Consider the following 16,747-nt stretch of genomic DNA (forward strand, 5'->3'; position numbering starts at 1 on the left):
ATCACATATTAGTATAAATAAAGCCTTTTACAATACAAAAAATATAATAAACATTTGAAATAAATTTTATAAACAAATTTCATTAATGAATTTCCCATCCTCATTTCTGGATTCCAACTTTAGTGAATTTGATTCAATTCAAGAGTCCACAAAAGTTTGAAAGTACCATTTCTCTTATTTCTTACGACAGCAGACCATAAGAACTCATATCTCTTTAAAAAGAAGATATCCTGGCGTATACCAAGCTAACTTAAATCTGATTTCTTCTCCTGCTCGAAAAATAGGATAATGAATTATCCCAAGGAATGTATACGACTGTGAATGTCCTCTTTCTCCTTTCATTCCTTTCTATTCGTTCTTGAGAACGTTAGAAATCCGAGAAAAAAATCGAATTGAACAAATCGTTTGTCCAAATATATCCACGATAGATGCATCGGTTCTAGCAAAATTTATGCCGACAATACTCGCATACCTACCGAACACCAGTTGTAAATTTCCAGGGAATCGACCACAAAATGTTTTATTGGTACTCGTTCCAGCAGTAGAGTGAAAGGAAAAATTTCAATATCTTTTTCTCCACTTCTCATGTATGCTTAAAAAATCTGCTGTTTACTGAAATCGATTTGGTTTAAAATTATACGAATGCCTTCTAATATTTTTATTACAGGACGAATACTTGGAATATTGAAGACTAAAAAGATCCAATTTTTCAAAGCTGAATATTGAAAGAGGATTAAAAAATAAATTATTGTAATTTTATTTAGAAAATTTTTCTTTTTCTATTGTTCTATTAGAGCATGATATGTTAGCCGGAGTACAAATTTTAGAATTAATAAAACACTTGAGTCGAAAACATTTAAAACGGTTTTTCTATGGGCCAAACAATTAAGAAGAATTGGAATTTGCATTGAAGTGTACGTATAAGGGTGGTCTAAAAATGCATTGCAAATTTTTTTTCACTCTAGAGGACAAGACACCCCACCAAAAGTTTCTATTTCCTGAAAAAGCAAATCCGCAGTGTCTCGTTTTTTGAAATTCGAATATCAACACGTGCCACCGCGCGCTTCAAAATCCCGTTTAATGAACATGGGGAAATTTTCAAAAAATTGAACTCATGTTCCAGGGTTTTATTAAAACGTCTCTAACTTTTTAGGGATTAGAGAAAAGTATCTATGAAATAAAACCATACTAATAACTTTTATTTCCAACCCACCTTCACCCTCCACACAGCCCCCCAAATATAAAAAAACTACATTTTTACGTACTATTGTTACTTTTTAGCAATTTCCTTCTCTTGCTCATACAAATAAATACTAATGGACAATGTAAATATTTTCCGTTACTTTTTAAACAATTTTCAATTGTTCAAACAAATGTGAAATATTTCAACAATTATTCATTCCCAAAAAATGTAAAAAATAATCGCATTTTCTGATTGAAATGCAATATTTTGTCATCGTTTGGAGGAGTAATTTTTTTTAAACATTATGTAATTATTTAAACAATTACTTATTGTATATTTTTAAAATTTCAGAAATTGAGCCGGATATATCAACTTTCTTTTTATATTATTATCCTATGCTACGTTTTGGTGAATAATTACATAATTTCGATACATTTTTTTGAATGTTTCATAAACTTCTATTTTTTTAAACAATTTTTATTTGCTTAAGCAGTTATTTTTTAACAAATAAAAATATAAAATAAAATAGAACACATACAATTAATAACAATTTTTAGAGTGTTTTTGGGAAAGTCATCATTTAAACAAATTATATGTGTTTAAACAATTAAAATGTGGTTAATCTATTCTTTCTATACGCTATACAGACAGAAACATAATTGTATGTGTTCTATTTTATTTCAAATTTTGTAGTTATCGAAAAGAACTGCTTGAGCAAATAAAGATTGTTTCAACAAATAGAAATTTATTAAACATTAAAAGAAAAGTATCAAAATTATGTAATTATTTAACAAAAAGTGTAGTAGTTGTATCAAAAATGTAGTTTTTTTAATTTTTGGGTCATATTTGGGGCTTTTCTTTAATCCTTAAGAAGCTTGGCACGTTTCAATGAAACCTTGGAACATGAGTTTAATTTTTTGAAAATTCAAAATTTCTCCACGATAATTAAACGGGATTTTGAAGTGCCCGGTGGAATGTGTTAAGATTCCAATTTCGAAAAACAAAAAATTACGGATTTGCTTTCTCCAGAAATGGAAATCTTGGGGGGGGGGGTGTCTTGTCCTGTATCTCGAAAAGCGTTTTTTGGATCACCCTAGTACGCATATATGAAAAGGGCTTTACTGTTCGGTTCCAATTTAAAAAAAGGTTCGCTTGTTTCTAAGACAGGGTCAAAATGATCATATTTGGGGTTGAGCGGTGGATGATGGAATGACTGGTATTGAATATATGTGTATGGAACTATAAAATCATGTTCCAGAAGCATTCAGATATATACTAACAAAATATTTGGTAATACATATTAGTTTAAATAATTAATAATTTTCACCCAGAGTTCCGTCAAATAAAAATGTAACTCCATTCAATCAAGCCAAGAAAAAATATTCTTTGACTTTTTTAGTTTTTTATGATAAAATGATTGTTATGCAATAATTCTTAAGCAGTAGAAGAGGATTTATATTAAGCAATAAAAAAAAATACTGACTAAAAATTTGTCCTAGAATAAAACTAGAGCATTTTTGCGAGAAAACAATAAAATTTAATGAAACAATATAACATTATTGTTCTGTCAAATTGTGTCATAATTTTTATCAATAAAGGACGAGAACATTTTTTTAAAGTTAAATTTGCATGTTATCAAGGAAATTAATTTTTCACAAAATCCCTCTGCTTGCTTCCTTAAAATTCTTCCTTGATTTTAAACAAAGTAAATATTTGTAAGCAATAACAAATAAAATCATTTGCTTCAATTTATAACTATGTACTAGATAGGATGCTAATTCTCTTTAAATGAAGAGGCCAAAATTCTTAGACAAATAGTGAAACTCTGATATATTACAGTAACTGTCTAAAGGTGCTTGCGCATTTCGAAAAACGTTTAAAAAAAGTTAGGACAGTGTAATTGTCGATTATTACAGAACTTGTTAGGACTTCTGGAACTGTCTGGACATTTCATGAAATAAATTATTGGAAATTAATCCGGTTGAATGTCTTTAATCGAAACTATATGCCAACCATGAGGGCCCATTTCATTTTGTGCTGGTAGCCGCTATTTCTAATGTATTAAACTGCTTTCGTATTAAGTAAGAAAATTTTTGACCTGCATATTTTTAATAGACTTATTTATGCTCTTTCGAATGGTTATATCTATTTTTCCAAAATTAAAAATTTGACACTTTTATTCAAAATAAAAAATACATTGTATATTTTTTTTAGTTGGAGCCATTTAATTTTGTTTCAAAATAAAGATGAAGGTTTTATATTTCGAAGCCTTTGGGCACAAAATGTCGTTTTCTTCTTGCTTCCAAACAATTAAATAAAGAGTAATGGGATGCATCGGCGGCGCTCGAGACCGTTGGGAAACTCATTCAATGTAACTTCTTCGGGCCGATTTAACGTGTCAATTATGATTATTCGTTGCTGCAGTACTTTTAATCGTCTCTATAAAAAAGTTCTAAGATTTTAATAAATTTCCTTGTTTATAATATTATCTAGAATATTATAAATAATAATGGTTTATAAAAAATTAGATGTTGAATTTTTTAAGTAAAGAGAATGTTGATAGTAAAATAATGATACTTTATACTTTTGTGTTAGGCCAATCGATAAATATTTCCATATTATGCTAAAATATGGCCAATAAGAACTTTTCTTATAAACGAGAAGTGATTTATGTACATAATACACTTTGTGGAGACTGAATATTGTATTTGGGGATCCTTCAAAAATAATGATCGTCATACTTTTCAAAGAGAAATTCATTTTCGTTACAACTTCCAGGATTTAAATCAGGATTTTTTCAAGTTTATAAAAGATTCTACAATCTTGAAAGTGGTGATGGTGTTCTTTGACGAGTTTTAAGCTCGATTTTACAGGCTAAAGTTCTTTTAATCCTGCTGGTAACGACGAAAATTGTAATCCTTAGCTGTCAGAAAAGTAAAGTAAGACTCTCCTTTTATGTTTCCTTTTACTAAACTGATTCATAAACCTACCAGCTCACACTTTCTCAAGCTTCTACATCTCAGTGGTGATTGTGGAAGAAGATCTAAGTTTCACTAAAAATCAGAAATTTCATAATATCCAGACAACTCTGCACCAGAACAAACTGCGAATTCGTAAAATTGGAATCATAAATTTTATTAAAGCAAGACCTTTTAAGATATAATTAAATATACGAAATATAAATTATAATAAAATAACAACAAATACTTCGTAAAATCCTGCAGCAAAAGCGTTAACTTCGAGGAATAAGCAATATACACATAAAACTTGTTCTCATTTGTGAGAAAAATTCTTGTTGGCCATCTACTCGCGTAACATGAAAAATTCCAACATCCAAATTTTCTTAAACCAGTATTATATATAATATTATAAATGATTTTATAAATGAACAAACTTATTGACATTTTAGAATTTCCTTTTAACGAACATTAAAAGTTCTGCAAACCACGAATCGTCATAATTGACCAAATAAATTAGTCTGAACACCGTGGATGCACCGCATTATTCTTTATTCAAATTCTTAAAAAACAAAAAAGAAAGGACATGACGTTTCACGACGTCGAAAAAAAAATTGAAAAAAATGGATACAAAAATTCGATTTATTAGGTAATCCATAAAAAATATATCGGAGAAACTAAATAGGGGCTACCAGCAGAAAATACAAAAATTCCCCTACTCACATCATGGATAATTTTTATCCGATCGAAAAAATTGTTTTCATCAAAAGTACTACCTAGTAGGACTACAGTTTGCCCAAATTTGATTTTGAACAGAGGAAGTCATTTTTCAGTGAAGGCACACATGAAAAAATTTCCAAACGATAAAATGCAATATTTAGCCAGTTTCGAGAAAAATGGAATTAAATGTTCGATTCTCCATGCAATACGTACATGATAACAATACAAAACAGGGAGTTTTTCATGAAATTTCATTATTCAGTATTTATTATTTTTTTAAATTTTAATTAATTTTATAAGAAAAATATATACGCTTCTTAGCAAACAAGAAATATTGTTTAAATTTGGTTTATTTAATTGGCTAAATACTGCAACTTGAAATTCTGCCCCCCTCCCAGAAACTCCCCTTGCTCATACCCGTGACGCGGCGTCAATTCTCGGAAGACCTATAACCAGGGGGCCCTACCTCAGAGTTTGACTGTTCTTCAAACTCTAAAGGATTGCTCAATTTGCAAAAAGAAACTTAATTCTGCTGTATTTTAGAAAAGCCCTGTTAACTTTTGCAATTCGGATCAGTCAACATTGTTACAACAAAACTTGCTTACTGTTCATTGCATTTAGGTGACTTATTTGAAATACAGTTGAAGCTGTTCTTAAGAAATACATATTGAATATTAGAATTTTTTCAATGATATTGTTTAGATAAAATTCAACCAGGTTTATTTAGGTATAAAACATTTTTAAAAAAGTAGAATCGGTGGAACCATACAGTCAAAATCGTATTTCAAACATTATAAAATTATTGTGTCTTACTGTGCTTCGCCCTAATTTGAGGTTCTAACACCTCTAAATTTGCTTTTTTTATCGCAAATAAGAATATTTGTTGAATTTTAACTATCTCAGTTTACGAAATTACGAAAGTTTGTCCCTATTGGGATCGTTGCTCGTTTATTGATCGTTATTGAAAGAGAGATTGAGATTTCATCTGTAGGCTATTAAAACCCCAGTTAGCTTTTGACCTCAGTTCGATCCGTCGATTCGTTACACGAGGATATCGAGGTATCATAACTCGAAGGATATCCGGGTGCAAGTAGTGAGTATAAAGCGCTAAGTGGTCGTTTGAAGCAGGTGGGGAAAGCTTGAAACGAGATAAAGGACATTCGCGAGGCGATAGGTCGAAGACAGTTTATTGGCTGTTACGAGAAACTCATTGATCCCTCATTTTCACCAAGTACTCATCGTTGAGGGTTTCGTCATCAAGCAGGATTCGTTAAGGCAAACGACAAACGCAAAGATCAATCCTAACATCTAGTTGACACGAAAGTAAATATTTCTTCACCTCACGTTCTACTCTTTCCGCTGATCTTTGCTTTTCCTTAACTTCTTCAAGTCCCACTTTAAGTTCCGAAGTTTAAGTTTTATCTGGTAGCGAAGAGAGTCCTAAGTATTTTTTGCTTGCAGAATCTTGTATCGTTTCTGCCCGATTGAGAGCTCCACGAACACTGTATAAGAAGTTGGTAAATAATGCATTTCCGGAAAAGTGAGCTTTCATTCTCTTTTAACCCGATTGTGTAGGCAGCGAGATTTCTGACGTTAAGGCTGATGCTCGTTTTTGCAAAGATTTATTATACTAAGTATACTAAGAAAACACAAAATTTAAATATATTTATAATAATTTTAGAGGTTTCAGAATGAAACAAAAATGACCTAAGAGCACAGTTGGTTTATACAAGTATGTTTGAATCTCAAAAATGTAGAATTAATAAATTAAAATTTGGTTCGGTTAAAAGTATTTTAGAACATAAAACCTTCTTTCTATTAAATTATTCACAATGAGCTTAAAAACAATAACAATGAGCGAGATGAGGGTGTAGACCCTTTCTTAAACTTTCAAATTATGAATAATCTAAGCATAAATATTAAATATAAGTCATTAAAAATATTTGTTGGTGTAGCATTAATAATTAGATCTGCTTTTAAACCCCTCGTAAATATAAATTGGGATGATTAATTAGATTAATATAATTGTAATTATATATTAATATTAATAATTATTATAATTAATTAATACAATATTAGATTAAAAATGTCTAACACAATGTACTAAGCAATTGTCCAGATTTATGTATCTGTGGTCTGAGTGTGATGCAGATAAATTGATGAAATTTGGGAAGCCTGACCTTTTATATCAATTAAAAAGAATCCTTGATCCGAGACGTTTTTATTGAACTATTTATATTTTATCATTTTGACATTATTGATAGGAAAGTAAACATATTTGTTAATGAAGTAAAGTAAGAAATCAAAGTGCTCATCAAACGTGCACAATAAAATTGTAAATACACACAAAGTGAAAACGGCCGAGATCGAATTCACATACTAGTTTACAACTATATAACCTCACATGGTGATAGTAAACTTTGTGATTGTAAAGTATATTTTTATACCAAGGAATAATCAATCAAGTATTAGATAGGTAAAAATTAAATATTTTTAATACTATTTTCTTCACAAACTCACCTCAAAAATATGGTTCTTCTAATAATAAAAACTTGTTAACAAATTATACGGAATTTTTCTACTATCTTTTTCAGGTTTCTAAATTGGTTATGTTGGTCACATAAAGGCACTTTAAATGTTCACATATTGAAGACGCTATTGGATATAAAGAAGGAGCTTGATTTTGTAATTGCGAAACTAATTCTGAAGATTACGTATATTTAACAACTAGATAGCCTTCTTTTAAAATATATAACGTCATAAAAGGTAGCCAGAGACACGTTACCAGATAAAATTTACTCATATTTAATCTAATTCATTTTGATATGGAGGAAATTAAAAATAACTCACACAGGATTTTGTGGAGAGAAATATTCATAACACTCTACTATTAAAAAAATGATTCCTCTAAACAGATGAGTTTGATATTTCAGGGACATGATATTGTCACCTTTTTGATTTTCCCTTATACAAGTTCAGCTTCTTATCCATATTGTATAATTTGAAGAAATAATGTATAGCTAGGAAAACAAAATGGATTGTTGATACAAATATGATTTGTGTCTGTGCTCTATCATAATTTGAATTTCTATTTTCCAGATACCTAATACATCAAAATAAAACATTACTATTTCAATTTATAACTCGAAAATTCTCACCGAAAACAACTAAACAATTTTTTCTTCTATTTCCTACAAAATAATAATATTTTTTGGAATGTAATTTAGCACTAAAATAAGGTGTAAATAAATGTGGGTGGCACAAAACTTATGTCGAGGGCTACACTTGTGTTCCATTATTGTAATCTGTTGTACACTTTTCCGCGTAATCTTGTAAGTCCCGGGTAATCTCGCGAAATTCATGGTTATATTTTAAAACCTTATGAAATCTATATAATCTCGGTTATTCTTCGTAATCTTGTGTAATCCCATATAATCCCATGTAATAATAATAATCGCTGGTAATCTGTTGGTATACAAATATAGATAAAATTTCCATAACTGTTTAAATCTTATTAAACACAAGTTTAAACGTGTTTCTGGTACTAGATTCACGTTAAAAAAAATTTTTAATGAAAATATATGTTGGCTTAGAACAAAAATATAACTTAGTTGATTATATTACCCCTTACTATAGTATCCCTTGCAACCGTTTCACTAAATTATTGTTGCAGTTGTTCGTTTAAAGTTTCTTCTTCCCTTCTTTGCATATTTTCCATTTATCCCTATTCACTGTTTGCGTATCAAATTATTGCGGTAATTTCATGAATTTTATATCATACAATATATATTTCTAAATAGCACATAAAAGTTCAATAATGATAGTTAATTTACACCATTTTTAATACTTTAATCCTGCGAGAAAAAATATTCAAGATAAGTTTGGAAAACCTTAGTCGAAAAACTTTTTGACCAACGTGGCATCCAATCCCTGAAGGAGTTCTTAGACTTATAGTTGGCTAATGAGACAGATAACCAGCAATGTCTTATTTTCCCTCAAAAAATGCAAAAAGTATATTTTTCGAACAATAGTTAAGTTTTTAGAGCTCTTTTAATTACTTGAAGAAACTAAATATTTTAAAACATACTAAAAGATATACAAACAAAATTTTATGTCAATAATTGTTTTATTCAATCGACTACAGAACTTGAGAATAAAAATTCAAATATCTTAAACTATTAGTGATTTTGAAATCTTGTTTTTTTAATTGGCTTTCTAAATTTTAACTTCGTGTAATCTTGTGTAATCTCGTGTAAACTTTGAAATCCCCTGTCATATCACGTAATTTTGCGTAATCCCATGTGTAAAGCTTGTGTGACACCATACAGAATTGTGTAATCTTAAAAATAATAATAATCTTAATCCTAATCTTAATCTTACTTAGCCTTATTATTTTGTAATATAGTGTACATAAATAATCGAAGTGGTTAGCCCTTCGCATTTGAAAGAGTAAATGCACAAACATTCATTTGCCAATTTAGAACTTTCTTGAAATGATCGATCCTTACGATTTAGGTGTTCTTTGCTTGATATGTAGGTAGAGTAGCAAAAGCCTAATGGGACGGAATGAAAGAGAAATATGAAAAGGTAAACTGTTTAGGACAAGTATGAAGGTATTTAAAGTGAGAATAAAGAATTCCATAAAATGCTAAAAGAGGAGAAACTGAAAAGGATATACGTATAATAAGAAATCTAGAAAAAGATGCCTGAAAATGAAAATCATGAATTGCGTATAAGGAATATTATAGTAGTTGATGATTTTGAAATTTAAATTCTGTATTTCCATAAACGAAAACTAAAAGTGATGAAATGGTGGAGTTGTAGAATGGAAAAAAGACAGATGGGAGGAAGATGCAAAGGTAAGAAAAAAAGCAAAGAAGATGGAGGAGGGAGAAACAGAGAAGAGAACTTTAATCATCCAGTAAGCAGTAAAGTCACGTAGCTTTGGTAGGTGAGTTGAGGTGTTACTTACAGGCTTTCCGTTGAGGGTCCACGTAATATTGGGGGCGGGAAAAGATGCGCCCGATGTGCAATTTGCCCGAAGTATATCTACTGACGGTAGCCGGTGTCTTTCAGCCTGGATAGTAGGGTCCGTTTCTGGGACATCTAGCAATAATATAATTTAGCAGACTTAGTTAAGTTAATTTTGGAACCACTTCAAGCACGAACTACTGACACTTTTCTTCAACTAGAAAATATCCTATAGCCTGTACCAAACCAAAACCTTAAAATTTATATTACGATTAATTATGGAAATAATTATTTTTTAAATATTATTGTAAGATAATGTTTGTTTTGTAGGAATTTTCACCGAAATAATTTCGCAATTTCGATATTTTATTATAGTTCTGACATCCTTTTGTATGGTTCCATTTGAAAATATTTTATGTAAACATCAACCCAAAAAAAATCTTGTTTGAAAAAAATAGTCATGCCCTAACCCGTGCAGAAATCACCCGATTTCAAAGTTAATACCGATCTGACCCCGATCGGATTTCCCGATCTGGCCCTGATAGGTAGAACTAGTGCTGCTTGATGTTTTCTGATAGTGCAGTGAAATTTGTATACATACTACTCGTTTATAATATTCTATCAATTATGAAAAATGCATAATGCGAGTAAGCCACGTGTTTGGAGGCACCAAAGACCAGCCAGTATACCTCGAAACCTGCGCGAGCATGATGAGAGTAAGTAATTACACACTGCGGGCTCATTGAAATCTAACCTCAAATATATTAATAATTAATTAAATTGTTTTAGATAAAATTAGTATATTTACCATTAGATGAGTCAAATATTATTATATGATGAAATTTATCAAGTTCTTTTGTTTTAAATTATTATTTAAGAACTCAAGGTTATTCGATTTAAAGTAGAGTTAGAATTACCAAATCTATTGACAAGAAATGGATTGCAGTATGCACAAAATTGTAATGTTTTTAGATTATGAGAATAAAATATGTGATACAATCCATTCTGTTATTGAAACTTTTATTCTGTATTGATAATAGATTCATTACAGACATACATTAAGGACAAATGTTCATAACATGAATTTCAGAATCAAGTAGTACAATTAAAATGCAAAATGCCAATTGTTTAGGGATTCCAACACGAGCTAGTTAATACACTGCGCATGCGTCGCATTCGGCATCTAATTTTTCGGCGAAAATATTATCTACAACCACCTTCTCGAATTTCTCAAGAAGTAATGCAATTGAGAGAAAATTGAACTTCTTTACAGTAAAATGTTCATAAATCGTAAATCATGGGTTATTTCCCGCTGATTTTCTTTGGAAGCATTCATAAATGTCAAGTTGTAGCGAATATTTTTGCGAAAAAAGTTTCTCGAATTTGTTAAGAAGTTTTATAGACAAAATGTTTTTTTCAAGAAATTAAAATTATTACTTCAAATATTTATGGTTATCATCCATTTTTTTCATAAAAAATTAACCTTTCCCTTGAAACTGATAGCATCTATAATAATTTTACGTTTCTCAAAAGTATAATTAAACTTTGTAGTCTGAAACCTCTTCTTTTCGTGCATGCCGTACTTTAATTTTAAATTTAAATAACTTAATTGGAAATTCAAAATATTAAGGTGGCCTTCGAAAGGAGCAGAACATTCGATAGTTTCGAGTTTACTTATATTAAATCTCCATTCGTGAAATTCACGAATGGATTATATTGAGACTGATCGTGTACCGATCGGGCACCGATGGGGCACCGATCGGGTGTCCCGACCTGGCCCCGATCTGGGCGTGTGTTTTTTCCGCGATCTGTCCCCGACCAGGATTCTTGAGAGGGACCCGACGTAGACTGGTCTGGCCCCGATTGGGGCCAGATCAAAATTTCTGCACGGGAATCAGCATAAATTTGATTTTTTACTCATGCCTTTAGATTCGAAAAATATGGAGTTCTACACAAAAATAATTAAAAAATAAATAAAATACTTAAAAGTTACAGCATTTTTTTCACTAATTTTAACAAGATTTTTGTAAAAAGGTAAAAAAGTTGTAGAAGTTCTGATCAGAATTCTGAATTTCCACGGAACAGCTCTACCAAAAAAGTCGTATAACACTTTTCGATTGAACAAAAATCCAAGAAGCTATAGCAGTTTTTCGCGCTTCGTCATTGTATATCTCCACATTTCTGCGTAGGACTTTTAAAATTTAAGGTTAAACCACCGACAAATAAAATCTAGTGATTGTGAATTATCTTTTGTTAACGCCCCTATGGCTTTAATAAACACGTACCTATGACGCGTCTCGCAGTAAAAAAGGTTAAAAGCATATTTTTAGATCTAATTTAAAAACAATTTGGTTATTAAACATTTTATTGCACCTCGTGTCTTTTTGCAAAAAGTTATTTTTTCAATTAGGTTTGTCACAATTATAACAATATCTGCGTGTCTGATTAAAAATTTATTAATACTAAACTTTTAGCTATTTTTGAGTGCAAAACTTTCGTCTATTTAGTTTTTTCGTAGCTTATGACGTTTGTCCGAAAATTTTATTTTACTTTTCTATTTTTAATATTTTTTTAAGAGTAAAACAAAAAGTACGCTTGAAATCGCAGTGATTAACAACGAATTAGTAGATATTTTTTGAGTGCAAAATTTTTTTCTATTCATCTTTTTTTTGTATCTTGCATAGTTTAGCCTAACAATAAGCCCAGAGTGTACATCAAAACAATACCTTCTCATTAGGATGAGAATATAAAAAGCTACAGCAGTTCAAAGTGACCCACAAATTTTTAATTTAAATGTCTTAAAATTACTAGAGGTTCTGATTAGAATTCCCCTCCCCGCCCCATCACCTGAAGAGCTATATAAAAAAGTTGTATAATATTTTTCGATCCAGGTAGAATACAAAAAATTACAAACGTTCAAAATGACCTAAAAATGTGGAATTGGAACATTTTAACAGTTCCGGAAGCTCTGGTCAGAATTCTACTTCCCTCCGAAGAGCTCTATAAAAAAAGTTGTCCCTTTAATCTGCTTTAACTTTTTGGATTATGTTTTTATCGAAAAGTATTATACGCTGGAACTCATAATTAATAACGGCTTCGGACATGGCTTGCAGTGTGGCCTTTATCATAATACAGAAAATCTAAACGTAATCAATCCGGCCGCATGAACCATTTCTGTTGGATTTTGATGCACGCTAACAGCTGATGCAATTAATTATTACAACTAACTACGCGTTGAGATTACTGACTACTGACTCCATACTGTTTGTCATGTATGAAAGAGCACCGCCCTACTCTAGGTCCCGCGGGTTTTTCTCATCATCAAACTACAGAAGAACGCCGTAAACCTAGACTTCTTAATTCGATGTTCCAGTGTACAATTTCTTTATTGATTTAATTAAAAATACAAATTTTTATAGAGCAATGATAAGGTGGGGCGGGGGGAGGCAGAACTCTAATCAGAACTTCTAGAATTGTTCAAATTGAGTGTCCCCATGCAAGAACAAGACATTGATTTTTCGGGGATGGCCCCTGATGACTGAAATTTCAAATTGGAAATTTTGGATTTTAAAACATATATAATGGTAGATAATTACATTGCGCATCTTTTTTCTTTTCAAGAAAATCGTATTTTCTTTAGTTTCTTATCAAATTGCAGAAAACGCGTTTTTTTTTTAAATCGGTTCTTAATTCGATTTTTTTCTTCAATTCGTTCTTAAATCTACAGTTTTTGGAAATTCTTCATAAAATTTAGCGGGCTCATTCCTTACATCCTCATTTCCTTACTTCTTGTTATGTCGGTGAGCGATTCAACTTTTCAACTTTATTTATAACACTATGAAATAATTTTTTTGAGCTATTTCATAATTGCTTCACAAAACGTTTAAGCGTTTCGTTTACCGAGGAAAGTTTGAGCAAGTAAAAACTTCCTGAAAGAAGTTTTTCAGAAAACTACAAAGAAGTTTTCTGCAAAAGTTTAAAAAATATAAATTAATGGTATTTATATAGGATTTTAAAATGTAAATAAAGAGAACCTCATTTTTCAAGCTGTTATCGAATTGAAAAACAAACTAAATCTTACACGTTCTCTATATCGGTATGTTTTATTAACATTTCTAGCCCACGCTTCATCTTTTGTTCGTTTCCTCCCTCTAGAAGAACATTGGAATTCGTGTTGCATTATAGAAATTTAAAAAATTGGTTTGGATAATAATTTTATTATTATAAACATAAAATTCTAAAGGCTGAAGGCTGAAGGACGCTTGAGGGCCATCTCATGTTCGAATAATAATCCACCTCAGGAAGTTTTTTTTTTGCTTAAACTTTCTTCGATAAACGAAACACTCAAACGTTTTGTGGAACGAATTATGTAATAGCTCAGAAAATAATTTTTTATATTGTTATTAATAAAGTTAAAAAGTTTTATCAGTAATTGTCATATCGAGCATACTATAAGGAATGTTTCCTCTTAATTTGATAAATAAATTCCAAAAACTGTGGATTTGAGAACGAGATAAAGGAAAAAATCGAATTAAACATCGACTTTAAAAGCAACTCGTTTTTTTGCAATTTGTTAAGAAACTAAAAATGATACAATTTTCTTGTAAAGAAAACATTTGTGGAATGTAATTATGTTTAAATTTTTAGTCGCCAGAGGCCAACTCCGATGCGCTAGAGAAATCTACGTCTTGTTCTAGCATGGAGAAACTCAATTTAAGAATAAAAAATAAATTAACAAAATTTAAGACTTTCTTATAGAGCTATCACGGGGAGGAAGGGACATAACGCTGATCAGAACTTCTGAAAATGTTAAAATTGTGAAATTCAATATTTTTGGATCACTTTAAACTGCTCTAGCTTTTTGGGTTTTGGATTAATCAAAAAGTGGTATATGAGTTATCAATAAAACTTTTGCGGTTGGGGTAGGGCAGGACTGTGATCACAACTTCTGAAACAAATAATATTTTTGAATTCAGAATTTTTTGTCACTTTGAACTGCTGTGGCTTTTTGGATTTTTATTTGACTTTCGGATCTATAGAACTGAGAGTATTCCTGAAAATTAACGAGAACTCTAGTACTATCTAAACGGATGTCAGAACTCTACAAAAATTTCGAAAGCTTGAAAGTGGCGAGTACAAGGTCACGCATCGAACGACTTGTCGCTACTTGCACCGCTAGCGGCAGGGATACGTAATCATTTTATTACACCCGTCTCCCTTACTAAGTACCCCCTCGAGGAATTGGGACCCCCCCCCCTCCCTACATGTAAAAGCTTATTATTTTAAACGACCGATTTAGAAGTTTCAGATTCATTTTTATAGCAAAAAAAAAGTAGTAGCGTAATCTGCATTTAAATTTTGTCCCCCTTTTCCTTCTTTTAAATACCCAAAATCAGGGACTGATTTTCTAACTCTAAAATTCTGAAAAATCCAGAACGTCAAAATTATTATTTAAATCTATCTCTATAAATCTGACCTTTTTCATTTTTAAAGACTAAAAGTCTATAATAATCCAAAAGAAAATTTATAATAATGGTGCAACGAAGACCATAAACTTGAAGCACTTCACTCAATCAAATCGGACTGAAATTCATATGAAATAGTTTAGAAATCCTTGGTCGAGGAATTACTGAACTATTGATCCAGCATTCCTCAGGAGATCCGAGATTGATATGAATGTAAATTATTAGAATATATTTTAGTGAATAATGACATGAATGTGATTTTATTGAAGTTTACAAAACGTAATAATAACTTTATTTTAATGATGATTGATTTGGCTAGGAGATGTTTTGTTTGTTGATCAACTATAGCGAATATTACAGTGTTGGGTGCTAACATTAGTCAACTACATTGGAGGCCATCAATCTAAGCGGTGCACACTGTAGTTAATTAATTGACGCTGAATTAGGCCTATGTGTCAGTTGTTCAATATCTGAGCTGAAATACGCACCATTCAGTTGAAAGTATTCAACACATACTAGGCAGTCTGATAAGTCCCTGAAAAATGAAACACGGAGACGTTTTTTTGGCCAAAGTCGGTTTTATTTTTCAACATACTCTCCTTTTAGGTCGATACAGCGAGTCTAACGATTTTCTAACTTTTTGATACCGTCCGAAAAGTACCCGTTCGGAAGGTCTCCAAAATACGCCTCAGTTGCAGCTATGAGCTCCTCATTTGAGTAAAAACGCTTACCGGTGAGCCATCTCTTCAGGTTAGGGAACAAGTAATAGTCGCTGGGGGCCAGGTTTGGTGAACACGGTGGCTGAGGAACCAATTCGAAGCCGATTTCATGCAATTTTTCTTGTGCCACTAAGCATGAATGAACAGGCGCATTGTCGTGATGATAAAGCGGTTTTTTTTCTTCAAATGCGGTCGTTTTTCGGCGATTTCGATTTTCAATCGGTCCAATAATGATGAATAGTATGCTCCGGTTATGGTTTTACCTTTTTCAAGATAGTCCGCGAATATTATGCCATGTGCATCCCAAAATGCGGAGGCCATAATCTTTCCGACCCATTGTTGCGTTTTTGGACGCTTCGGAGCACTTTGGCCCGGTGGAACCCACTGCTGGGAAGTTGTCACACGAATTCGTTTTTGGTCCACTGTGAGCAAACGCGGCACCCATCGCGCGCAGAGCTTCTTCATGCCCAAAACTGAATGCACGATATTGCCCACACGTTCCAATGATATGCCTACAGCATTAGCTACCTCTCTCAGTTTCACTTTGGCATCATTCAACATCATATCATGGATTTTTTCGACATTTTCTGGTATAGTGAACTCTTTTGGGCGCCCATATCGTTCAGCATGAACTGTGCCCGTACGGCCACAACGAAACTCGGTAAACCACTTATGAATCGTTCCAATCGACGGTGCAGAGTCCGGGTAATACTTATCCAGCTTGGCCTTGGT

The 16,747-nt window shown here is 31.6% G+C and overlaps 1 protein-coding gene across 7 annotated transcripts in view; it reads right to left on the reverse strand.

The window, feature by feature from the left end:
- The window catches only part of LOC117167539, a 215,825-nt gene that overhangs the window by 33,370 nt on the left and 165,708 nt on the right, over positions 1–16,747 (reverse strand). For all 7 annotated transcript variants that reach the window (XM_033352542.1, XM_033352547.1, XM_033352548.1 and 4 more), the window contains one exon: positions 9,833–9,966. In XM_033352542.1, coding sequence (XP_033208433.1) covers positions 9,833–9,966 — 134 coding nt within the window. The remainder of the gene's footprint in view (positions 1–9,832; positions 9,967–16,747) is intronic.

The sequence above is a fragment of the Belonocnema kinseyi genome, chromosome 2, assembly GCF_010883055.1.
Source record: "Belonocnema kinseyi isolate 2016_QV_RU_SX_M_011 chromosome 2, B_treatae_v1, whole genome shotgun sequence".
NCBI classification, from domain to species: Eukaryota; Metazoa; Arthropoda; class Insecta; order Hymenoptera; family Cynipidae; genus Belonocnema; species Belonocnema kinseyi.